At 33.6% G+C, this 27138-nt stretch overlaps 1 protein-coding gene across 6 annotated transcripts in view; it reads right to left on the bottom strand.

Annotated features, from left to right (window-relative positions):
- Gapvd1 (GTPase activating protein and VPS9 domains 1) overlaps positions 1-27138 on the bottom strand; it is a 259607-nt gene that overhangs the window by 76323 nt on the left and 156146 nt on the right. For all 6 annotated transcript variants that reach the window (XR_010881386.1, XM_067275441.1, XM_067275443.1 and 3 more), the window contains exon 13: positions 21087-21208. Coding sequence is in view for 5 of the 6 variants with exons in the window: in XM_067275441.1 (XP_067131542.1) it covers positions 21087-21208 (122 nt within the window). In the remaining variant the exon portion in view is untranslated. The remainder of the gene's footprint in view (positions 1-21086; positions 21209-27138) is intronic.

Raw genomic sequence — 27138 nt, 5'->3', positions numbered from 1 at the left:
AAAAATTATATTTTGGAAGTTAATCTAGTATCAAAAACATTCGATTCAGCACCACACAGTCCAACTGGAACACTTTCAATTAACCAACGTTTCGGTTGATTGGCTTTCGGATAAACGACTCTCTACTGTACTATAAATTATCATTATTATTATATTTGTTTTATTGTAATAATTCTTAATCTAACAAAAAAATGGGGCCCCACTGTACTTCAATAAGCCCTAGGCCCCAAAAAACCTAGATCTGCCTGACTGTACCACACCCACAACATACAAAATACATATGCTGAAAAAAATTAGTAAATATTCATGACATGCCCACAAAATATAGAACCTGTAGAAAATGGATGAGAAACATGTTGTATCAAGTCATTTTTTGTACAGATATCATACCACAAACATTAAACACGAGTCTGGAAACATTAAGACTTCACAACAGCAAAACAGTTCTTGATAAACACATCAAATAGTCAGGAAAATCTTGACTCAAATACAAATAATATTGTTCTGGGCATATCACCATTCACCAGTATTAACTGAGCAGGATACAATCCATCAAATTTATAATAATAATAGTTTTAAACAGGGTGTCCAACAATTTTCAATTTCCTTCAGATTTCCAGGTTTTCATTCTGACTGACTGAAGACAACTCATTATGGAAGTTGAGAATAGTTTTCAGTTTATTTGACGTTACCTAAGAAACTCACAGTTGTAAGGCTGTTCACTTCCCTTTATTATAAAATGTAATTAATTTTTTCATTTGATTAATTAATTCATGTATTGTTACTTCAAAATGTGCAGAAGATTATATACCACATGCAGATACAGATTCTACATGTTGTTGTGTAATTTTATTAAAGACATCTTGAATACCGGTACTAAAAACAACCCCAAAGAACCTTTACTTCTAGTAACAAAATATTTAATAAATCGTCCAACAAACACTTTTGACCTTACCCAAGGTCTGCTTCAGGTTAAGTACCATAGAATTCCAAAATTGGAAAGCTTGGAATAGAACGTTTTTGAACATTAAATTTAAAACATTTGGAACGTATAAACCTCCATCAGGCCCTAATACAATTGGTATGATAGGCCTGTTTTATTAGTCTGGTAGAAGGTCTGCATATACTTCCAGATCAGTAGTGTATGTAGATAGGGCAGTGATGTGCCTTTTGTTGTCAATGTTGTACTTGTGTTCCCTCACCCTTTGTTGTAAGAATCATTTGGTGAAACTGATGTAAGCCAAGTCTCTCTGAAACCTGTTGTCCCTCACCAGAACATTGTACACACCCGGGGCTTTAAGATCATCGTGTCAATGTAAACCAAGGTTACGTCGACAACCATTCATCAACCATCAACGTTCATCAACATTGACCAACCAAACATTTATCAAGGTTGATAAATGTTTGGTTGGTGAATGTTGGGTTACATCTACCAAATGTTGATGTAACTTTATTGTAAACCGATGTAAACCTTGTAACTGATGTAACCTTGGTTTACATTGGTTCCGCCAAACGTTTCATACAACAAAGGGTGCAGGAACACAAGTATGACTGACAACAAAGGGCAAACCACCATCTTATCCACATACACTATTTACCTGGAAGTGCACACAGACCTTCCTAGCACCAGGCTAATAAAACAGGCCTATCAGTGGCGTAGCGTAGTGGGGGCGGCAGGGGCGGCCGCCCTGGGCGGCACTTTTAGGGGGCGGAAAAATTTTTCAATAAATAATATCATCTTATAAAAATTTGAACCATTTCATTTCATATTTTTGTCGCACCTATGATTCGGACCGATTGAAATGAGCACGGAATTTTCTATTACTTATTCTGTCACGAAACTGGGGAATCCCCTTTCTTTAAATGAATCTATAATAATGACATCTTGCTCATTGTAGTGACTGGCAACATGTCTGTACCGACTTGTAGGGATTCATGTATTTTATTTTGTGCTTGGATTGTTTAAGACTAATATTCAGCGAGAATGACTTCTATCATATAAAGAATAGTGTTCAATATTGTATAGCCTAATAACACCTGCAAATTAGATTACAGTGCGGATAAGTGGCATACGTGTAAAAATTTTTATAATAAATGTGATTATTATATTGCAAAACATATATACATGACTTTTTTATTTGTAACCTGTACAATACACAATAATGATGTCTGTTCTTGCCGAAAAGTTCCTTAGAATTACTGAATATTTTAATCTTTTAAATTGAGATACCTAAATAAGGGGGCAACAAAATTTTCCTCCGCCCCGGGCGACTGACACCGGCGCTACGCCACTGCTATCATACCAACCATATTAGGGCCCTGGAGGCCCTAGAAATATAGAGGTATACCTCGAGTTATGTTGTTCTCGATTATACATCGTTTGTCAAAAAAAAAGTGTATATATATATATATATATATATATATATACTTTTAAAAATAAAAATCAAGTTTAAGTCATTTTATTCAACTTTACATCCATCCGCCACAAATATTGAAGTCATAATTTCATTAAAAAAGCATTAAAAGCACATAAAATCATATTAAAATATGTACATTTACAGTAAATGTTAATATGATCATCATAAATCCTAGAGAACGAAACATGAAAACATCTGTGTTTCTGTGTTGTGGTCTTATTTAGTGGTCTTTTAGTGCTCATTATTGGCGTTTTCTACCATTATCTATTATTCATTATCTACCATTTGGCGTCGTTGTCAGTGCCACTCGATATTGGTAAATTTAACATAAATTAGTTTATTTTCTACTATTGCAAAATAATTTTAATAACTGTATTTGTTATTTAAAGTAAAAAAATTTAAGGTTATTTATTCTCGGACTCTTTATTAGTGAATGTGGTTTCTCTAAGACATTATAAAATAAAATGAAAAATCATTTTATTTTATGATGTCTTAGAGAAACCACACTCACAAATAAAGAGTCCGCGATGTACTGTAGACATCACCAAATTGTAAACATGTACATTTACAAGTATGTACTGTACGTACATGTATTCATAAATTTAGATTACGTTTTTTCTGTACTATATTAAAAACTAAAATTTATTTGTTTGTAAGCTTAAAATAGATTTTTATTAACCATATATTATTAAAAATGCATTTATAAATAAAATACAGAACTGGGAATGGTAATTTGTGGTTTAGCCTAATGACAAGTAAATTCAACTTATGTCGCCTCTTCTGGAATCAATTACCAACGAAAGGTGAGGTATACCGGTACAAAGTTGACCTGACAGAGGTTTATATGTTCCAAATGTTTTAAATTTAATGTTCAAAAACATTCTATTCCAAGCATTCCGATTTTGGAATTCTATGGTACTCTAACCTGAAGCAGACCGTGGGTAAGATCAAAAGCATTTGTTGGACAATTTACTAAATGTTTTGTTACTGGAAGTAAAGGTTCTTTAGGGTTGTCATTTTATTAAAATATGGAGATTCAAATTGACACCATCAACCTTATAATGTAAATCCAATATAGACTTTTCAAATGATACAATTCACTTGAGTAAGTATGACAAAATTAACAAAATAATCATACTCTTTATTAATTATAGAATAAAATTACACCTTTTTTGCAGTTCTTGCAATTGCTCTTCAATGTCCCCAATCTCCTGTTAGCTTCTGCAAGAATCTTCATCTTGTTCTTTAGATCTTTCACCATTTCTCTAGCCATCAACTTTTCACTTCACTCTTTTTCTTGCCTTATTTCTTTCTGTTACGAGCTACCATAGCTTCCTTGTATCTCTGGGCTGCACAAATCAACTGCTTTAATATACTCAATTTCTGTAATACACCAGCTGACATGACTATCATGTACTGATCTGTAAGCTGTAAGTGTCTCTTCTTTTTGATTTTTCATCCAGCATTCTTTGTTGATGGAAAATCCACATTCCAGATAAGCAAACCATGGGACATTATTAAAATCATCTTCATAAATATTTCAAATTCTTTTACTTTGCCACATTTATGTGGAAGACTAAGACAGAAACAATCTAATATGTAACATTGTTTGGAGTAGTGGTTAACCATATCACTAATCCATGGGGACGACAAAATGTCTTTGTATTGCTTAGCATTTTTACCAGCTATAGAACTATTTATCCAGTTCTTAGCCATAAGAGTTTCTAGAAGTTTTTGTGCTTTTTCTCTGTTCATTGCATAAGCTGAATTTAGGCATGACAGTCCCTTGGCCAATTTGTATTTTAGTGGTAACTTTTCCACCAATTTGGTGGTTACAACGCCTAAGCAGCTTGCACAGTCTTTTTGAAATTCTAATATCTGTCAGTTACTTCCTTCTTTCTAACTTTTCTAATAGCATCTTTGATAGCATATCCAAGGTCCACTATATGTATTGTGCAAAGATTTTCTGCTTAAATGAGATCCACATCAGTAATGGAACTCATAGATGCAATCATTGCATCTTTCACAAACCTCAATGTTCCATAAGGTCACACTTAGTTCTTGATATGAGAATGGCACCAGAGATTCATCTGCTTAAAACATTGTTAAAATTGGCTCAAGTTCATGAGCAACAGAAGCAAAATATACTAATTTTGGACCTAACGTTTTGTCATTCAACACAGATTTGAAAATCACCTCAAAAGTGCATAATAATGGTGTCTATCCATCCTTCTTTGCTCCTTCAACATATTCTACAAAACAAGGTATCAATGCAATAGCCCTTTCTGCAGCCTTTACATTCTCAATCCACCCAAGTGTGCAGAATTTCATGCAATGCCCACTTTGTACTTTTTATACCACCCTTGAACCACAGTGCAATGAAGTCCAAATGACCCTATCTCCAGAAGAACTGGGTGTTCTGAATCAATATGTAATTCCTTTTTGATATCTGCCAAAAACCTCAGGTTTACATTTGGACCATCAACAGATATCTGTATTATTTTTTTAAAGTCAATCATCTAAAGCACCATTAAAGGCTTTAATAAGATCTACTGCTTTTGTATGGCCAAGAAACACTGATGTAAGCTAATGAATTGTCACTAGAGGATTTGATCCCGACGACTTTTTAGTCCCAAAATTTTTGGGATTAAGTTTTCCTGATCCCAAGATTTTCGGAATTGACATCATTTTTAAAAAGTTGCAAAATAGACTGCATGAAGCAAAATGTTCAATGCCAGTGCTCTTAACAGAATTGCTTGCCTATCATTTTAATATAGAACTTCTTGTATTTTGAACTAAAATGATAGGCAAGCAGTTCTCACTGAGTTACCTGGTAATATACTTCATTTTTGTACTTTTGAATTTTCACGTGTGCCAATTGATTTTCTGGAGCAGTCGAGAGAACTTTTGGTTGGCTGTAGAGTTCTAACGTGACCCTTCAAAAATTCTAATAAGTGATTCAATGGAGGAATATCATCACCCTTAAGTGAGCACTCCCACCAGCCTCTGGTTATTGCATCCAATTTAAATTGAATAATGAACATAATTAATATGCTCGAGAACTCATCTATATTAAAATTTAGAGCTTCTAAGGATCGGATACACTCTGTAGTCGTTTAACAAAATTGTAACACTTGTCAGGTGCGTTTATGTTATCTAGGATTGATGTACAGTCCACAGCTCTGTCACACCTGTGTATATATGTGTGACAGAGCATATATCAGCATATATATATGTGCAACAAATTGAGAAGCAGACCTGGTGATGAGACACTGGATGCGTTGTTATTTCTCAGATCATATTTTCGCAATTCAAATTAGAATGTTCCTATTAGATTAGTTTTCTTTATATTCAAGAAAAATGTGACTGATTAATATTTACCACCTACTTACTAGATTATACATGAAAGTCGTCTATTTAGTCAATGTTAAGTGAGATTTTTGTTAATTTTCAACGTTTATTTGCATAGTTTGTTACATAAAGGCTTTTCAATTTATGTAAGTTTAAAGAGATCTCACAGATGCTTGAAAAAGAGTAACTTTAACATTAAGACTGAGTGATTTTAAGTCTGGTTAGTCTGAGTTTGATTAGCGCCTTAAGACCTTAGCCCAAGTTATCTCGGGCAAGTTATATAGTGTTACAAACAATCCCGTCCTTTGGGCCTCTAAAAAATTTTTTACTTTTTTTTTGATTGTTCGGATGTTTTCCAATTTTCCGGATGTTTTGGATTCGGATGTTTTCCAAATTTCGAGTGTTCTCCAAACTTTTTGAAAAATTTTTACCCGCATGAAAAAATTTTATTGCGATTTTAATTAACCTTTAATGACGCGCGATTAACGCTTAATTGTTTTTTTTATGGGAATTTTTTATGGAACTTCATTCATCCTTCTAAAGTTCTAGTGCGCCGATTTTACTCCGGTAAAGTTATTTAAAGCTATTTTCTGATGTCAAAAACAACATCCAATAGTTTTTTAATTTTTTTAATTAATAGATTTTATTATATATACGTTTAATTAAGTCAGGGGGATCGAAAGTTTCAATTAAAATCGTAATTTTAAAAAAATATTTAGAAATATACCGCCATCTAGTATTCACCCTACTTTTTACCCTTCTCCTCCTGAGAGTTTCGTGAGAATGTCCCGCGAAAGACGACACCAGCTGTTCTCAAGGTCATCCAGCTGTGTAAACAATGACTCATCAGTGTCAGATTTCGTAGTAAGGTGAGACAAAGGAAATTGTACTTTGAAGCTTTTTCTTCAAAATTAAAAACAAAAAAAACGAAAGAAATGTGTTATGTTTAATTACATTAAAATTAAAAAGTATTTAATTAGCCTGAGTCCCAAGGAGTTAGTTAGAGTGATTAGATTAGCTAGGTGTATACCGTAAAATACGTTGATTTTTGTCTAAATTTTGATTTGTTGATTAAAGAGTTGATTTCTGTAAGATTTTGTTATTTTTTTATTAAACCTCAATACTGAAATAATCTGGGGATCGACTAAGTATAATCCTGAAATCCTGAGATTTGAAATAAGGACCGGGAACAAATTCCCTAGTTGTCACACTCTAATCGACGTCCCAAAATCTTACATAAATGTCCATTTGCTGCTTCTGAGAATTTTCTTCAGAGATTCATTAAAGCCTATCACTAGATACTCACATTTCTGCACTGAAGTTACAAGGTTCTTATGAAAATACACAGCAATTCCATAGTTAATGGTGTAGCTAATTTTTGTACATGGAAGCTGAGTTTTGGGACCTACTTTTACTATCAAAACACAGGTTCTTCAGAAGCTCTGTATCATTAGCTGTTGTTTGCAGCAATTTGTGTGTCAAAATCCCTTGAATACATAACTTGATCTCAGCACAAGTATCATCCTTATGGAGGGTTAGCTGTCAAGGCCACATGATTTCCCTAATACAGTCAAACCTGTTTTTATGCGGGGGATAGAGAGAACATTAAAAAAAAACGCATTAAAAAAAAAAAAAAAAAAAAAACGCACGAAACTTCATGAATGGCTGTAAAAAATAGTTTTCGCAACAGAATTTAAAAAATATTTTTTTTTTATGCAGTGACTAGGGACCGCATAAAAAAAGTCTCACATAGAAAATAACTCAAAACCGTACGAAATAGAATTTATTGACAACAGATGTCAGCACTTGACTGCATCGTCTGGTTTATCGTCTGTTTTACATATTTTTGCCCAGGTGGTGTTTTGTTGACTTAAAAAGTAAATTATTTCATTTTTCGCATATTCATGCAATAATATTACTATAATAAGTGCATTTATGCTATAATAAGTTTATTTAGCTATAATAAGTCAACGTGAGACATGACGAATCGCACGAGACTAGCCGCACAAATAAAATAATCGCACAAAAAAAAACCGCACAAATTAAAAATTCTCATAAAAAAAAATCGCACATAAAAAGACCGCATAAAAACAGGTTTGACTGTATATGATTCTTGTTGTGACCACTTGATTGAATGTTGTTTTCTTTGCCAGTCCCTTAACTTGTGTAGCATTGTTATAGTAGCTGCAGAAAGTTAAAAAGAAACATAAGCAGTGTATATTGTTTTAATTTACTACTTGCAATTTACAATCACACAGGGGTTGTAACAAACTATTAAGAAATTAGTTTAAAAAGTGACAAGTATCAAGAAATTAGTGACCAAAATTGACTATTAATTTCACATTGCTATTATAAAAAATGGAGGCATAGTAATGTATTCATGAAGAAACATCTTGCATCTCTGCATTAAATCAAGTTTATTTAGTCTAGTATTGCATATAAATTATATAAATACATTACTGATCATACTACTGTTTTCGGGCCTCAAAACAGAAAATAACTTTAAAATAAATGAGAATAGTAATGCCCACAAAAAGGAAAAAGTAACTAAATAGTGACTGAAATGAAATTACTTGGTCATTACTATGTCATATTGCATTGAATCTAAATTGCATCCTATTTTCAGAAATACTAAAACCAAAAAAAAGTTCCTCTTATATCCAAATAAATAAGGTTTATTTTTTCACCAAACAGTAAAGTTTGACAAAGACTGGGGTGACGAATGCCAGAACATTTTGTATTCACACAGTTTTCCACTTTTCAGAACTTTTTACATATCACATATAATAAGTCTTTTTCTTGCATTAAAAGACCATACTATTTTATCATCATTCAAAATTGAATCAGATAAATTGTAATTGCAAACTGTGTATTTTTTATTTTCATTTTCTACATCTAATACAAATGCTTATTTCTTTTACCAAGTTTCGAGTTAAAATTTTAAAATTTCATAACTACTTTAACTGTTAAAATTTTTACATACTATTTTGACATTTTTACTTAAAAACTATTCTAAACAACAATTTTAAGACCAAAATTAATTGCTTATGTAAAGAATTATAAAAATGCAACGCAGAGACAAGCACGGCAGAACGCTTACAAAAGGATTGGGCCGAGGTACGTCCAAGTCCCTAGTGTAATATCAATCAACGTATTTAAATTTTAAAAGCACTTTTTAGGAAAAATTATAAATTTTAGAGATCTCCTAATAAGCTAATATAAATCTTAAAAATTTCAAAGTATGGTATTTTTCATTCAAACCCCTTCAATTCTGTGAGGTATTAATGAACTAGTCCTGAAACTTAAAAATAATTGTAATTTAAATGGTATGAATTCTATTATTTTTCAAGTTTAATTTTAATAACTTTAATTGTATAACAAAATAATTTCAGATTTATACTTTATAAAATTTATTAAAGAACAATTTAATAAATTTATACTTTCATAAGACAAAAAACACCTTGATGCTGAGAACGTTTAAATTTAATCAAAAACAAACGTTTTCGGCCCACTCCATGAGCCATCGTCAGGCTAACTACATTCGAATACAATTTCGAACAAGCAATTTCAAATTGAAATAAACTACAAAAAAAGAACTCACGCGCTACGCTGGATAACGTAAACTAAAACTAATATAAACAACATAGAAAATAATAAAATAAAATATGTCAATGTTACATGTGTACATTGTAAAAATCTATAGTCTATAGTTCTCTAGGCAATCCTTTTGCCGTATCTAATGTATTCCTGTGACTTTTTTAATTAAAAACTTCCAAGCTGATGGTAAAATCGCCGCATCCTTGTAATTTAAGCATTTTTTGGTTAAGCCGGACTTATAAATTTCACATTTTTCGGTTGTAGCCGCAAGTGTCGGCGAATGTATCGGTGTTAAGATCCTGGCTTCATCCCATTTCACCACGGACCCCTCCTTTACATTTCTCGACCACGGGTCTAATTTCCTTGTTGGTTTTATGCGTCTTTGCGAAACCAAACAACCTGGGTACACCCGGGTTCGTGACGTGCGCTCCTTTCAGGAAAGGGAAGATTGATGCCAAGGGAGATTTCTTCAACCTTTTTACCTTTCCATCTATTTTTCTTACTATGTCATGTTCAACCCTTTCGCATTCAGTTTTTCTTATGTAATCTTCTAGGGCCTCAACATAACGTTGCTTTTTCATTACTACCAAATGCTTGCTTTTATCAGCCCTGGTGATTATTAAACATTTGGGCATTTGGTAGTAATGAAAAAGCAACGTTATGTTGAGGCCCTAGAAGATTACATAAGAAAAACTGAATGCGAAAGGGTTGAACATGACATAGTAAGAAAAATAGACGGAAAGGTAAAAAGGTGGAGAAATCTCCCTTGGCATCAATCTTCCCTTTCCTGAAAGGAGCGCACGTCACGAACCCGGGTGTACCCAGGTTGTTTGGTTTTGCAAAGACGCATAAAACCAACAAGGAAATTAGACCCGTGGTCGAGAAATGTAAAGGCCCCACGTATAAACTGGAAAAGCGTATGCACTCGTATTTATCGGAGTTGATTGGCGATCACCAGTTTGTTACAAAGAACCCGATGAATGTGGTAAAGGAGCTGCAAGGGTTGGCCTTAATGGATAATGAGGTTGGGTCAGTAATGGACTTTGAGAGCATGTATCCATCGATCAAACCATCCTCATGTTTTGATGCGCTAATGGAAGTGTTATATAGCTTACATCCAACGGCTGTAGAATACCGTAAGGACCTTGAGATGATGGCAAATCTGGTATGTGTTCAATCGTTTTTCGTTTTCGAGGGTAAAGTCTATAAACAGCTGAAAGGTGTCCCGATGGGCAGCCCAATGTCTGGTTTGCTGTGCGAGTTAGTTGTAAGAAAAATGGAGCGCATCACACTTAACAACTTCAAGGAGGACATAATCATGTATAAAAGGTACGTGGACGATGTGCTGGTTATATGGAGGAACCACGCAAGAATACAACAATTCTTAAGTGCCATGAATTCCAACGATCATGGCCTAAAGCTGAGCTTGGAGCAAGTTAGTAGCGACGAATTACATTTTTTGGACATTAGTATTGCATTTAGGAACGGGTCAATAGATACGAAGGTGTATATCAAACCTACACACGACCCGCTGTATATACCGTCAACATCGAATGATCCTATTACTTATAAGCTCTCAGCGTTTAGAGCTTTAATTAGAAGAGCGTTTCAGTATTGCTCTAACATACTCGATACGATGCGAGAGCTGGATAGAATCAGGCAAGTGGCTAAGGTGTTGGGATTTGGTCCAAGAACTGTTGAACGTTTGATTGCCGCTTACAGGAATCCTAAAGTAAACAAGAAAAAACGGGATCTGACAAACGGTATCACGAAATTCACGTATAATAAACGTCTATCATCGGTCATGGAAGGTATTGCGGGCCGCATGAACAGCACTATTGTATACAAAAGAGCTCCCTCGATATATAGGCTACTAAGGAACGACAAAGATGCAATTAGACCGAGTGAACAACCAGGTGTGTACTCGATACCGTACAGCAACGACCAGTTAAAGATTGATAAAGAATACATCGGGGTCACGACGAGAAGCCTAAGTAAAAGGATTAAGGAACACAGATATGACGTGGCGAAGGGTAAATGCACAACAACGTTAGCAAAAATGGCGCAGACTGAGGGGTCCGTGGTGAAATGGGATGAAGCCAGGATCTTAACACCGATACATTCGCCGACACTTGCGGCTACAACCGAAAAATGTGAAATTTATAAGTCCGGCTTAACCAAAAAATGCTTAAATTACAAGGATGCGGCGATTTTACCATCAGCTTGGAAGTTTTTAATTAAAAAAGTCACAGGAATACATTAGATACGGCAAAAGGATTGCCTAGAGAACTATAGACTATAGATTTTTACAATGTACACATGTAACATTGACATATTTTATTTTATTATTTTCTATGTTGTTTATATTAGTTTTAGTTTACATTATCCAGCGTAGCGCGTGAGTTCTTTTTTTGTAGTTTATTTCAATTTGAAATTGCTTGTTCGAAATTGTATTCGAATGTAGTTAGCCTGACGATGGCTCATGGAGTGGGCCGAAAACGTTTGTTTTTGATTAAATTTAAACGTTCTCAGCATCAAGGTGTTTTTTGTCTTATGATTTAATAGAGTCTGAGTGAAGTTAGACGAATTTATACTTTCGTAATGGATTTATTAATTAAAATAACTGATCTTTTTAAAGTGTCTTAATTATTTTAATAATTTGTAATATTTTTTAATAATTTTGCAATTCTAGAAAGATATCTTAGCTAAATAACTGATCTTTGAAAAATTCAAAATGATAATTCATTAGAAAAACATTTAACTAAAAATTACTGAATAGATTAAACCAGTGATTCCCAAAGTGTGCGCTGCGGCTCTCCGGGGCGCCGAGATGCCGTCATAAGGGCGCCGCTAAATTTTCAATTAAACAATTCGGCAATTTTCTTCGAATTTCCAATTCTCAAATTTTTGCGCCAACAATCGAGTATGCCAACAAAATTCCAAGAATTTAGCAACTTTCGAGTCTTTCATTGTTTTCTTTCCCCTCCCATGCTTTAGTGGTTTAGTTACTAAAGCTTAAGTGTGGAGTTAGCCACTAAGCATGGGTAGCGCAGTAGCAAGTTGGATTTCTGTTCATTTGTTGTCACCATCTTAGTGCTCGCATTAGTTTTTGTTTGTTGGACTAACGACTAACTTAATAGTGTGGTGGTTAAGTTAATTTTCAAAAGTTATTTTTCTGATCATCCTAAAAATGGACAAATTCTTATTAAACTCGAATAATAAAGATAGTGCTGAATCTAGAGAGGATGTTCCAGAAACAAGTGGCAAGGGTTTCGAGAGGCGAAAACGTCGTAAATATGACGACAGTTATTTGGATTTTGGCTTTACATCAATAAACGAAAATGATAAGGAGAGACCACAGTGTGTGTTGTGTATGAAAGTTTTGGCACCAGAATGTATGCTTCCAAGTAAGTTAAAACGACATTTAGAAACCAACCATTCTAAATTTGTTGGTAGACCTCGCGACTTTTTTACCAAAAAGTTAATTGAATTAAAACAACAAAAAGGCAGCGTTTTTAAACATATGTCAATACCAAATAATGCTTTGCTAGCATCATACAAAGTTGCATATAGAGTTGCTAAGTGTAAAAAAACCCATGCCATTGCAGAGCAACTCATTCTACCGGCTGCTGTAGATTTAGTGAACATTGTGATTGGCGAGTCGGCGGGGAAACTGCTTTCAAAACTCCCTTTGTCTAACAATACCATTAGTCGCAGAATTCGGCACATGGGGGAGGATCTCAATATACAATTAATTGAAAAATTAAAAGGAAGTGAATTTAGATTGCAACTTGATGAGGCCACAGATAATAATAAGGACGCACACTTAATTTGATACGTACAGTTCTTAGATGGTAATTCAATCGTTGAGGACCTTCTCTTTTGTAAGAGTATTACTGGAAGTACAAAGGCTCAGGATTTGTTTGAGATCCTGAAAATATTTATGGTTGAAAATAATTTAGAATGGACAAAGTGCTTTGGTGTTTGTACTGACGATGGTCGTTCAATATCCGGCTCTTATGGAGGATTGCAGGCACTTATTCGAAACAAAGCTCTAGATTCAGTTTGGACCCATTGCATCATTCACAGAAAAGCACTTGCATCAAAGTATATGAGTCCTCCACTAAATATAGTTTTAGAACGTGTGGTAAATATAGTAAACTATATAAAAATTCGGCCACTGAAAACAAGATTTTTTTTAAAAATGTGTGAAGATATGGGAGCCGAATACACATCTTTGTTGTACTACTGCCATTCACGATGGCTCTCTCGCGGAGGTGTATTGTCTCGTACGTTCCAATTACGGCGAGAAGTATACGCTTTCCTTGAAGAAGAAGAACATGAGCATGCCAAACACTTTGTGGAAACAGACTTATTGATTAAACTCGCATACCTATGTGATATTTTTGAAAAGTTGAATTCGTTGAATCTCTCCTTACAAGGACGCAATATGCACGTTTTAAAGCAAACAGAAAAGAATTCAGCTTTCAGAAAAAAATTACAGCTATGGAAAATAAAAATTAATAAAAAGTGTATCAGTGATTGTTTTCCCTTGTTGCACCAATTTGTAACCTCCGATGAAATTAATTTGTCTTGCAATATAAAATCCATTTTTGTTGATCACCTATCAGAGCTTATAAAAAAGTCTGGAAAATACTTTGAAGAAGATATTGATAAATTTACATGGATTCAAGACCCATTTAAAGTCAAGACTCCATCTGAATTTACTTCTTTAGAAGAAGAATCTCTTATTGACTTGTCTTGCGATAATACTTTGAAGTTAAAACTTGGTGGCATGGAACTTTCTGATGTTTGGATATCAGTAAAAGAGGAATATCCACTGCTTAGTGGTAAAGCTCTACGAATATTAATTCTGTTTGCAACATCCTATTTGTGCGAAACTGGGTTTTCGGCAGTCACAGTAATAAAAAGTAAATATCGCTCGAAAATTAACATTGAACAAGAAATGAGGGTTGCCATATCCAATTTTATTCCAAGATTTGAGAAGTTGTATAGTGAACATCAAGCCCATCCATCCCATTAATAATTTTAATAATGTTAATCAACAATGAACATTCAATAAATTGTTTGTGAATTTAAAATTCGTGTTTAATTTATTTTTCAACTAAACTAACCGCACGGTGATTGTCCAGTCTCAATATAGATATTACCAAAACAGTTGAAATTAGATATTAAGGAAAATAGTAAGTATCTGTTTTTAATTTTTCGCTGTTAAATGGGTAATCGCTTTTGAAAAGGAAAGCTTTCCAATTTTTCAAGAAAGTCAAAAATTTAGAAAAAAATCTGATGTATTAAGGGTGCCGTGAAAAAAATCCAATTATTTAGGGAGCCACAAACCGAAAAAGATTGGAAACCTCTGGATTAAACTATAAAAAAAATATTTACTAATCATATTTTAAAATCATTTTGCACGTTTCCAATTTTTCATATTATACATGCAACTTTTAAATGTGTACCTAAAAAGCATTATCTGGATGATACTTTTGAACCGGATACCCAGATATCCAAAATTCAGCACTACCTCAAGCCTTGTAAATCAAATGATAATTCGAAACTTTCAAAGTGTAACAGCCAGAGAAACATTGTACAAAGTGCATTTTAAGTTCTCAAGCATTAATTAATGATATATAATGATATAGGCTAAAATGTGACAATTTGGGGTCGAATTTGCCATGTTGCTCACAGCAGCAGAAAAAGTGAAAAATAGTGATAGAACACCAAAACAGTTGAGAAAAAGTGACTAATTTAAATATGTGGACAATCCAGAAAGTAACTTACATTTTGGCCTCTAGGGGTGTGGGGTTGAGCTAAAGCCACCATTTTGGTGTTAGAGTATTCCCTCACTCATTACGTGTTCAGCTGTGTTAACATGTGGTTTGTGTTGCTTCTGCTTTGTCCATCGTGAATGTGTGCTACAATTGAAAATCCCACAAGTTGTGAAGTACAGTCAGTGATTTTAGTGATTTGCCAACAGAACCTTAAACTAATTGAAATTCATTGGCAACTTTTGGAGGTTTAGAGAAATGATGTAATGAGTGAATGAGAAGTGAGGCAGTAGTACTGTACAGTACATTATGTTTAAAAATGGTCACACTAATGTTCACGATAAAAGCAAAGTGGCCGATCAAGCATTTCGACTGATGAACTGGTGACAAAAATCAATGGAAAGATTTGTGAAAACTGCCACTTCACAATTACGAAGCTCTCATTTGAGTTTCCATCAATTTCATGGAGTTTGTTGCATGAGGTTGTAATGCACAAGCTAAGATACAGTAAGTTTTGTACCAGATAGATACCAAAAATGTTATCAGATGACCACAAAAACAGCACATAGCAGTATTGTTTACATTTCTGAAAGTCTACCAAAGAGATGGTGACTCACTTCTCGAGCTTTTGTTGTAACTAGGGATGAGACTGGGATAAAACATGTAAATTGTTAGACAAAAAAACCAATCTATGGAGTGGGGACACACATGTTCTCCCACAAAACCAAGGAAATGTTTGCAAACATTTTCATCAAGAAAGATCGTGGTGACCAATTTTTGAAACAGGAAAGATGTGCTTCTGGTGGATTTCCTTAAACATGGTTCAACAATAAATTGTGAGATATATTGTGAAGCATTAAAAAAGTCAAGAAGAGCAATTCAAAACAAATGTCAGGGAAAATTAATACTATTCAACTCTACCAACACCGGGAATATACTACAATCACAACACAACAAAAGATGAACCTGATACCGATGTTTTATCTTGCAAAAATCATTTTTTCACAAATGTTTTCAAACTCTATGTTTGTGAAAAAATGACTTTTGCAAGATACACACCAATATCAGGTTCGTCTTTTGTTGTGTTGTGATTGGGAAAAATTAAGTTCCAAGATTTTTTCACGACAATGCCCGCCCACACACTCGACATCTCTTGGATGGTTTCGGATGGAAGATCTTTGATCATCCACTGCACAGTCTGGATCTTGCTCCAAGCAGCTACTATTTGTTTCCATGCATGACGTTGTGGCTTGCAATGCAGTGCTCTGACAATGACACAAAACAGTGGTGTGAATGAGTGGTTGAAGTCTCAGGTGGCAAAATGCTATGATGGAATTAATAAGCTGGTGCATCATCATAATAAGTGCCTCAATTTGAATGATGATTATGATGAAAATAGTTTAAGAGAGTGGCTTTCAAATGCATATAATAAAAAATGTTTGCTTTCACTTGAATTTTCTTAATTCTAAAACATACTTTCTGAATTGCCCTTGTATAGTGAGAATAGTAATCTGTTCCAAGTTTTTTTTTTTATAATGAAAATAAAATTATTTGTTTTTATGAAATCTAGGTTTAATTTGGTTATGACAATGTGACACACAGGCAATCTGCAGAGGAGGAAGCTTCCCAGGATGAAGCTTTTATGAGAAATTGGCTCCTATTTATATGTTACTAATGTAAAAAAATCCTGGAATACATCATGTGGCCAAACTGTCAGCAAGGTGCAAATACACAGCTAACTACTGACATTCAGTGATTTTATCCACTCTGCCATTGGACTTACGTTTATTGTCTAATAACTGTAAATGAAAAATTTATACCATGTAAAACTTGTTATTAATGTAAATAGATTTCACAATTAAAATCAATAAAATTTCAATAGATGGATGATACTGAAATGAGGTAAAATCAATTTGCATTTTTCACCAAAAGCTCACCCTCTGGTGTGTAAAAGCAGAACTATTTTATTTGGGTCATTTAAATCATTCTTTTGCATTGTCAGAAGTAAAGATGAATAGCAATAAGAAAAGCAAAGCTTTCTGTTGCATTCCAAATTGCAATTCCAAAGCCATACACAAACCCAATATAAGTTTTCATCTATTCATACACGAGAAACAAATGACTATTCAGAAATCAGAATCCAGAGAAGCTCATAAATGTAACCAGAGCTGTATTAATCATATCGTAGGTCTGTGACAATCGCTTGTCATTTTATATGTGAATTATTCAATTGTCGGATACAAAGCCATTTGTATGTAAAGTTTCCCGAACGTTCCATTGCCCATTAGGTCTGGAGGGGCAATGAACCCAGCAGGGAAACAGGAGGGGTACATAAGGACTAAGGGTAGACGAAAGTGCTCTCTATCCTACTTGGTGCCTTTGGAGAAGCAGGTGAAAGCAATTAGCTACAACTGGAGATTATAATGGAAATGTTGGAAGCTAACAGCTGGAATTTGAATCAACCCGATGCTTAGAAGAAGACAGCAAATGTGTGACGAGCCTCCAAAAAACCCTTCCCTGTATTTTATCTTTTATACAATAGACTAATCGTGTAAATAAATTTGCAGATCAGAAAAATATATAATTGTCACGAGAACCGAACGAATGATTGTAATGGGAATGAAGAATACTGTAAATTTTGGATAGCCTACAAGAATCATATTTTATGTCAACTCAACTTCATGTTGAGGAAATAAAACCCACAGGTCCTAGATGCTTTTTAATGATTTAAAAAATAACCTTTTTTTTTAATCTGCTTAAATTATTTCCAGATTGCAAAACAGTACAAGAATTTAATAAATTTAAAATACAGAGCATTCACAATGGATAAAGACTGTTGTCGTTGCCTTTTCCTTTGCATCATTGCACACCATCAGTAGTCCCTCGAAAATTACAAACAAGTAAAACGGCAAGGCCATATTTGGGACAAGACTATGTCTCGGAGACTCACCACTAAGCGGATTCACTTCGACGCTCACAGCGGGTCTCGTTCTCATTCTCCAATCATCTTTGGTATTGCTGGTTTTGAGTGCGATCATTCAAACTTCGCTGGCCACGGCCATGACCACGAGGTCTTCCACGATGCATTTTCATTGAAATTAACCTATTGAATGTTGAAATTTCTCTCCGTTTTATGATGCCCCAGGTTGAATTTTTGTCAATGCGAAAATTTCCCATTTTTGAAAAAAATAATAGTGGCTATTGTATCGTTCACAATTATTTTTTATGTTGCACAAACAAAATGTAAAAAGAAATAATAATTATATTTCGGAAGTTAGTTTTAATATGAAATTATAACGACGTGCCATCTAGTTTCAAAAAGTTCCGATGATGAAACGAGATATCTCCGGTCAATCGGTCAAGGTTAGCACATGGTGATCAGAAATATGTGGGGAATAACACGGGATGGTAAATGAACTTTTTTCAAAAGATTTGTTTGTCAAAATTCGATTTTACAATATTTGTATTACCAACCAGCAATGCTTGCACAAATCTCACACTACTGCCTGTTTGCAGAGAGTGTCGCCATTTTGTATTTTATTGTGTTTCGATTCTTGGTCCCCTGACTACCTACAATTTTGGTTTTTTTATGCGCACATGATTTCGGCACCTAATACTCTGTGCCAAATTTTAACTCCTGACATGTACTCCTTCATACCTCTAAGCTGATAAGACAGCAGGCAATACAATTTTATAAACAAGACATAGTCTTGTCAAAAATCCGTTGTGAATGCTCTGTATTTTACATTTATTAAGTGTTAAATAACGTCAGCCAGGTTTTATTTTGCTATTTTATTTAAAAAATATTATTGTGATAGTGGCAGAACACCAGAGGACATTTTACCATTTTTGCATGTTTGTTGCAGAGGAAGTAGCCTAAAAAGGAAGGTCGCCTCTGTAATTTTTATAATTTTCAATGGACTACTGATGGTGTGCAACAATGGAAAGGAAAAGGCAATAACAAAGGTTTTTATCCTTTGTGAATGCTCTGTATTTTACATTTATTAAATGTTAAACAACATTGGCCACATTTTATTTTGCTATTTTATTTAAAAAGTACAAGAATTATTGTTACTGCAAAAAAGGCAGAATTTAGTATCCAGCTTTCATAAAACAAATATTGCTCTTAGAATGTATAGTACATGCCAATCAATCTTAGGATCAAATTCTAAAGGAGAACAATCTTTTTCAGAATTAAATTATATTACAAATCATTTCAGATCTAATTTGTCTGACAAAATTATCATATTTATCTGTACTTTCCATAGAAAGTGAAAAAACAGTTGCCAGTTGAAAAAGTTATTAAAGATTTTGCATGCAAAAAGTGTAAAAAAATCTACATAAAATAAACAGAGGAAAAATTTAATTTCCATAACTTCTAATTCTCTGATTGTTAATTTCACAAGCCCTAGGCACTGTGCCTAAAGTGCCTAATAGATAACACAGGCTAAATGTAACTAATGAAAAGAGTGGATTCAACTATTAAGAATTGGCAAAAAGTTTCCCAATTGTCCAAGCTTTACATAAACAAGTTATGCTGTCAATTTATAACATTTTTCCTTAAAGTTTAAAACACCAGTAATTTTGTGTGGGACAGATCTTCAAAGCTGATGTTTGAACAGAAAGAGCACAAATATGTATAGAATGATTTTAGACATTTGTTTCAACAATACTACATGACATGATTTGTCCCACTAGCAACAATTGTTCTCCTATAACATTTCTCAATAAACAGCCACAAGCAGAATATTATTATTATATCAAAGAGTAACATATGATTAATTTTACATTGACTAGTTACAAGTGACCCAGATAAAGTATCCATTTTGTAAAAATTAGCCCCCCCTGTTGTTCATGAAAAATGTAAATTAAACATAGTGAAATTTTTTAGATTACAGTTAACATGTTTAACATGCTATAATACTAGAAATAATACTAGAAATGATACTATCATGTAACATACTTTGTTTCTGAACTTTGAATGTCAAAAAGGATGCACATTAAAATCAGCTAAATATAATAACAGCATCTTTCCAAAAGAGACTTTATCACTATTTTTGAAAAATGTCACTAACAAAAAAAGTGACTTTTAGTTGAAATAGTGACAATTACAAACCCTGCAATAACTGTAAACCACAAGCATGGCTGAAGTGTAAACAGATTCTACAGTATTTATTTGGGCAATGTGACACTTTGAAACCAGGTTACACTCAAACCTCCAAAAAACTGTTGAGTATTACCTAGGGTTACCAATTGCTTTTTGGTGAATCCCACAAGACAGCACTTAAACATATGCTATTTGCTATTGAAAAAAGCTAATTTTTTCAAAAAAATTTAAAGTCACATAATTCAAATTTTTCTCCTTTCTTGGAACATAGAAGTAACCTTTAGTAATTATTATACTTAAATTTGTAATCAGCATGCCTGACAATGTTAAATCACCGTGAATGTTACTTGACAATGACACATTCATTCAAATCGCTTATGTCATTACCTTTAGTATTATATGCTCTGCAATAATAACTTCTCCCCTTTTCCGGGTTTAATATCAAATTCCTTGACGTTTTCTGGTTTTCCCAGTTTCCAGGTCTATTGGACACCCTGTTTAACTTGCAGAAAAACTAAATAGTTTATAATTTCAGTATTTGATTCTGAAGAGTAAATTGATTTTACAAACATGTAATTAAAAAATTATAGATGCCTGGAAGGAGTCTAATTATTTTCAGATTTAACAAAAAAAATTCAAAAGTAAACTGCATGAAAGAATTTGCAAAACTGAAAAGTATTGCAAATTCTTTAACATACTTGGTAACTTAACATCAGCAGTTAAGTTTGCATTATACTTTAGAGTAAAATAAAAATACATTACTTAAATATTGCATTATTATTAATTAAGTTAGTGTATTAATAAATATTTATGTTATGATGAAGTTACCTAAACTCTGCATTGCTATTCTGTTCTCTTGAACAGAAGTGGTATGATGCATTTTGTCAGACTGCGAGAATGTGGACAAATTACCGGTTGGAGTCAGATCATCTTGCATTGTAGTATTAGTACTATAAAATAAAAGCGTATTAATGATCTACTTTAAAAGTAATCAGAAACTTAATTGAAAAATGCACTTAATTGTAACTCTTAATAAGACTTCTTGGGAGATTAAAAACATTTCACTTTTAAAACTTTTTGGTAGCTTTCTACAGGGTATATGTAATTTTTAAAATTTATTCTGCACATTAGAATAAATTTATAAATGTAGAAATTGTATACATAAGTAATTTGTAATAATGATGAATACTTTACCTACATCACAACAAATGCCAAAAAGTCTTCCTCCTTCCCAGAATCACAACTTGATGTGTCTGCATGTGTTTTGCAAAACATGCAGTAGCAGCATTTCTGGTACAATCAAAAGAATTGCTTCTGTAGTGTTATGTTTCAGTTCACACAGAGTATGTGAATTATTCTCTATACTCTGTCCTTTCAGAATCCACACAGAAAAAAGTTGGGGATGTCAAATTTGGAGATCTTGGTAGTCCCACATTTTGGGAAATTATGCAATCTGAAGACAAGTTTCAAAACACCTTTCTTTTTTCTAGCAAATTCTTTAATTACATCAAATAAACTAACATTTTTGGCTATAGCTATACACCAACCAAAGCCGAATATAATCACGCAAGAAAATGGCTATAATACTAATAATTTAATAGACAATTTCTCGCCCTGTAAAGTACTATTTTTTTGTAGCTTAGGAAACCGACTATAATTACGGTTGGTGAAACTTCCGTTAACCTAACGGGTACTTTACGCGGATTTGAGATTAGTTTGCCAGGCCTGGGCTTTTAAGCGTGCACCGAAAAATTAGTAATAATAACGATAAATACCAAGTCAGATCAAAAGTTCAAATATATTTAATTAATAACTAGAACGTACTACGTACAAATGTCAATAAGCCAAACAAAATTTATTAACGAAAATCAACAAGTCAACCCGACAATAAACTCGGCTACTTAGCTTAACTTAATAGTAATTCCCCTTTGAAATTCGACAAATCAAATACTTAGAAACTATGAACAAAATCTCTTACTAATTAAACGTCTATCCGTCACCTCACTATACGAAGAAACTATTTCCTCAATCCTTTCGATATCGTCAAATCGTCAATCGAACTCCTCTTTAACACCTTGGATCGTCCAATTATCAATCTGGACTTCTATCAGAAAATACTTCGCTTTCGAATTAACCTCGCTCTCACAGTCGCCTCGATTTGGACTTCACCTAGGTTTGGAAATCACCTCTCCTTCTTCGGTTAACGTACGGGTTTTATACTGTGAGGTGACGTCACACTTGAGCTGGGTTACTCCTCTTATTTACATACTTAGTTGCTAACATTAACTTTCTGTTCTGGCAGCTTTAAGTTTCCGACAAAGCTTATAAACCGTTTACAAATATCATAATTTTCTGGGATGTTTAAGACGGTTTATCAAGTATTTCTCTACTAGTGATTGTGGGGACTCCCCCCTCCATTTTTTTTTCTGCGGACTGTTACTTCCGCCGGGCAGCGCAAGTGCGCAAGATGTTTCCTACGGCGCTTATTTCTCCGCGAGTTGTTTTATCTTCATTTTTCATTACTAACAAGAGAGTGGTGGGGAACCTTCGTCCTAAATAAACATAAACCCCAAACAAAAGATAATAAAACGGAAATAATAATAAAATAAAAATAACGTTCGGACTCAGTTCCTTACAGCCCGATTATATTTGGCTTTGGTTAGTGTATAGCTTTACGTGTATCATGTGTAGTAAAGATGTTTGATTATTTTCAGCTATCTTAAATGGCCTTTAGGTTAAGCATAATTGGAATGTCAGTTAAACAATAAATTTGAAATATTGAGATTTGCTCACATTCTTATGACGACATGGTTTTACAAAAAATTTGTTGCAAGTTTAAGAATTCCAAATATAATACCATGATGTCATAGGAATATGAGTGAAGCTCGAAGTTTTAAATTTTATGTTTTAAGTGATGTTATTTTGTATTAGGTTTGTAAAATTTCACATATAATTGTAATTTTGTTTATTTCTGTATTTATTTATCTATTTAATTTCAAATTTTTTGTAAAACCATGAAGTCATAAGAAAGTGAGTGAATCTCAATGTTTCAAATGTATGTTCTAACTGACATTCCAATTATGTGTAACCTGAAGAAGGCCATTTAAGACAGCCAAAAATGTTAGTTCATTTGATTTAATTAAAGAATTTGCTAGAAAAAAAGAAAAAGGTGTCTTGAAACTTATATACAGAAGTTCAAGGTTACTGCACATAGAGTTAATATTATGTGTTCTTCAGATTGCATCATAAAAAAATAGCACCTTTAATCATCCAGCGCAAATATTTTACAAAATAAAAACGTTTTTGATCGTTTTTAACGGTCATCCTCAGTTAAAACACAAATTATCAAAAAGAACACTAAAATGGAATATAAGCAATTAAATACGAAAAATAATAAATGCGCATGTGCAACTACAAATAGATCGCGCATGATGACTATCCATATATATTATACAATAAATGCATAAAATTATATAACAAAATACGTGGCCGCATTCTTGTATGTTGTTATTGTTTATCATTATAAAACGATTTCCGTGCGGTTGATAAAGAATCCACGTCCCTACGATTAATACATCCTGTTTTTTCTTGCGCTTTATATATTTCTAGCTTTTCTAGATGTTTGATCGTATGCCTATTGTTCATCGGCTTGATAGATCCCAGGCATATTAAGTATGCGGCATTCCGATCTTGGATCAGGCGTGCCTACACTCATTGCACAAACATATGTGATACCTACAAAGAATTGGATTACATACTCGAGACAGCAACACAACAAGGTTACCAGAGAAATATAGTAGAAAAACTTATCACAACGTTCCAGAATCGAAGTAATCACTTTCCCGCGGATAATGGTAAACAAAAGATGGTAATCAATTATTGTCCCTTCTTGAACAAAATGCTAAATGAAATTGCTAAAGCCAATATTCTACGTATCATTTACCGACGTAATCCGACAGTTTACAAATTGTTAAGGAATGACAAGAAGAGAGAAGATCGGAACTCTTTAACGGGGGTTTACTCCATACCAATAAAAGACCAACGGTTTGATTCGGATATTGTTTATGTGGGAGCTACTTTACGGCACTGAGAACAAAGGATCAAAGAGCACCAGTACTCGATTAATAAGAATCTAGACAGTACGGTTCTAGCATCATATGCCAAGCAACAGGATATTAACATATGGGACCATGCTTCCATCATCAAGCCGACGAACAATAGGCATACAATCAAACATCTAGAAAAGCTAGAAATATATTTCTTCCCTCCATGAAAAAACCTTCATAATCCAGTGATAGTTGTTTCTACAACCGCTAACGTTTTCAACCCCGTTGGGGTCTTCTTCAGGCACAGCTCATAAAAGCCTATAGCAATTGTAGAAACAACTATCACTGGATTATGAAGGTTTTCGTGGAGGAAAGAAGTATAATTCATCCAGTATACAGTAAGAAGTATATCTGCTAGAAATATATAAAGCGCAAGAAAAAACGGGATGTATTAATCATAGGGACGTGGATTCTTTATCAACCGCACGGAAATCGTTTTATAATGATAAACAATAACAACATACAAGAATGCGGCCACGTATTTTGTTATATAATTTTATTCATTTATTGTATAATATATATGGATAGTCATCATGCGCGATCTATTTGTAGTTGCACATGCGCATTTATTATTTTTCGTATTTAATTGCTTATATTCCATTTTAGTGTTCTTTTTGATAATTTGCGTTTTAACTGAGGATGACCGTTAAAAACGATCAAAAACGTTTTTATTTTGTAAAATATTTGTGCTGGATGATTAAAGGTGCTATTTTTCATATTAATTCTAATTTCCAGCATAATTTAAAGTTGGTTTCTACATAATATTATCATTGTGCAATTGCCAGACAGGAATTTGATGACAGCAATGATGACACCAATTTCCCCATCTGTCATCCAATCCACCGTACCAGTATCTTGCACAAGGCATGCATAGTCATCTTATTGGACACAAGAATGACAATCTCCTCCTTCACTTATCCGTAAACATGGCATATGATTTTCAGCAGAAATTCATCTGCAGCAATGATACAATATTCTCACAAAAGACTCATGCTAGACTATGCCTCACTCTTGCAGTCACTGCACTAATTTACTGTTGCTGCCATTGGTATATTAAACTGTAAAACCATGTTTCCACCCATTATCACAACAATTATTCAAAATCTGAATTGGGAAACTTTACAGATACCATATATTTTCAGAAACTTTAAACTATTTTACTATAATATCACAACTACATTTAAAATCTAGTTCAATGTTTAATTAAATAATATTTTTTATCATTTAATTAAACATTAGACTGGATTTTAAAGATATTTGTGGTGTTATAGTGATTAGATGTCCAGTTTTGAGAGGCTACCATAACTGGTTTATTTGGATTCAAAGCTTTTAGATTCTTATTCAATAGCAGAAAACTCTATTACAACTCCTAGACAAAAAATTAGAATATTCACCTAACGAAAGTTTAGTGTACAATTTTTCGTGAACAACACACAGTACGAAAATTATTTTCAACACTACATAAACAATGTCTGTGTGTATTTATTATACCCATTAATCAGAAATTAACTCAAACATTTTTTTGTTACAAATGGAAATGAATGACAAAAAAAATAAAACAACGGTTTGACAGTGACAAAAAATTAGATTATTAGCTAAATGTGAGTTAAATATAGGAAATACAACAACAAAATCTTATTTTGTGGCATTGCCATTTGCCATAATCACTGCTTGCAATCTGTTGGGCATGGTGAGGATTAATGCTTCACATTCATTTTTAGTGATGCAGTTCCAAATGTGTCAAATGCACATCACTAGTTCCTCTTTAAAAGTTGATCACTTTTCATTAAGTTGTCATTTCACGACTCCCCACAAATTTTCAATGGGGTTTAAGTCTGGAAAATTGCTTGGCCAATGAAGGATTGCAATCTATCATTCTTGTAACCAGCATATCATTGACTTTGAGGTATGAGAGAATGCACCATCTTGTTGATATAGAACTGTTCCCTCAACTAATTCCTCTGTTGATGGTATCATAAATGTCTCTAAGATGTCTTAATATGTTCCCAAAAAATGCACAGTTATCCTACACCGTTACACTCATGCATCTCCAGATCATGACAGACCTCAAGGATCTCTTCACACAGTCTTTATCAAAGGTTGTTCTCCATACACACGGGCCTTGTTCACCACAAGAGACACAAAACAGGGATTCATCACTAGAGAACATTGTTCCAGTTGTCTTCTCCTCACACGAGTCTCTCTTTGAACCATCTGACACGTGCTTGTCATTGCTTTTTCGTTAGAGATGGCTTCGTCTTGGGAACACAGCAGTTGAAGTGCAAGTCGCACAACCTTTGGCATGTGGTTCGGCTACAAATGTTCACTTCAGTTGTTCTGCATTGTGCTTGCAAGTGTTTAATGCTTTAAAAGCAGTTTCGCACAACAATACTTCTCAAGTTTCTCTCATCCCTCGCAGTTGTTGCTCATTTATGACCACATTGCTGGTTTGTGTTAGTTAAAACTTGAATAGGGTTTTGTTGTTTCAGTACTCTAGACACTGTTGGCTGCGAGCACTTTATATAATTCACAATTTCTTTTGTGTTTTTCTTGCTTTGTGCAAGGCTATGATAGTGTCTTTAGTTCTGTCACTGATGTTGCGCTTATGCTCAATGTTGTACTGTTATACTGTGCTGCTTAGCAATATGCGAATTTGCATCATAATTTAGTTATTTGTGTGTCTAACTGTGACTATTTTTGATAATATTCTAATATTTTGTAATGGTCAAACTGTTATTCTATTTTTTTTTTGTTATTTCACTTCCATTTGTAAC

The sequence above is a fragment of the Centruroides vittatus genome, unplaced genomic scaffold, assembly GCF_030686945.1.
Source record: "Centruroides vittatus isolate TY-2023 unplaced genomic scaffold, ASM3068694v2 contig_620, whole genome shotgun sequence".
NCBI lineage: Eukaryota > Metazoa > Arthropoda > Arachnida > Scorpiones > Buthidae > Centruroides > Centruroides vittatus.
This window is presented reverse-complemented; position numbering and strand designations above follow the sequence as displayed.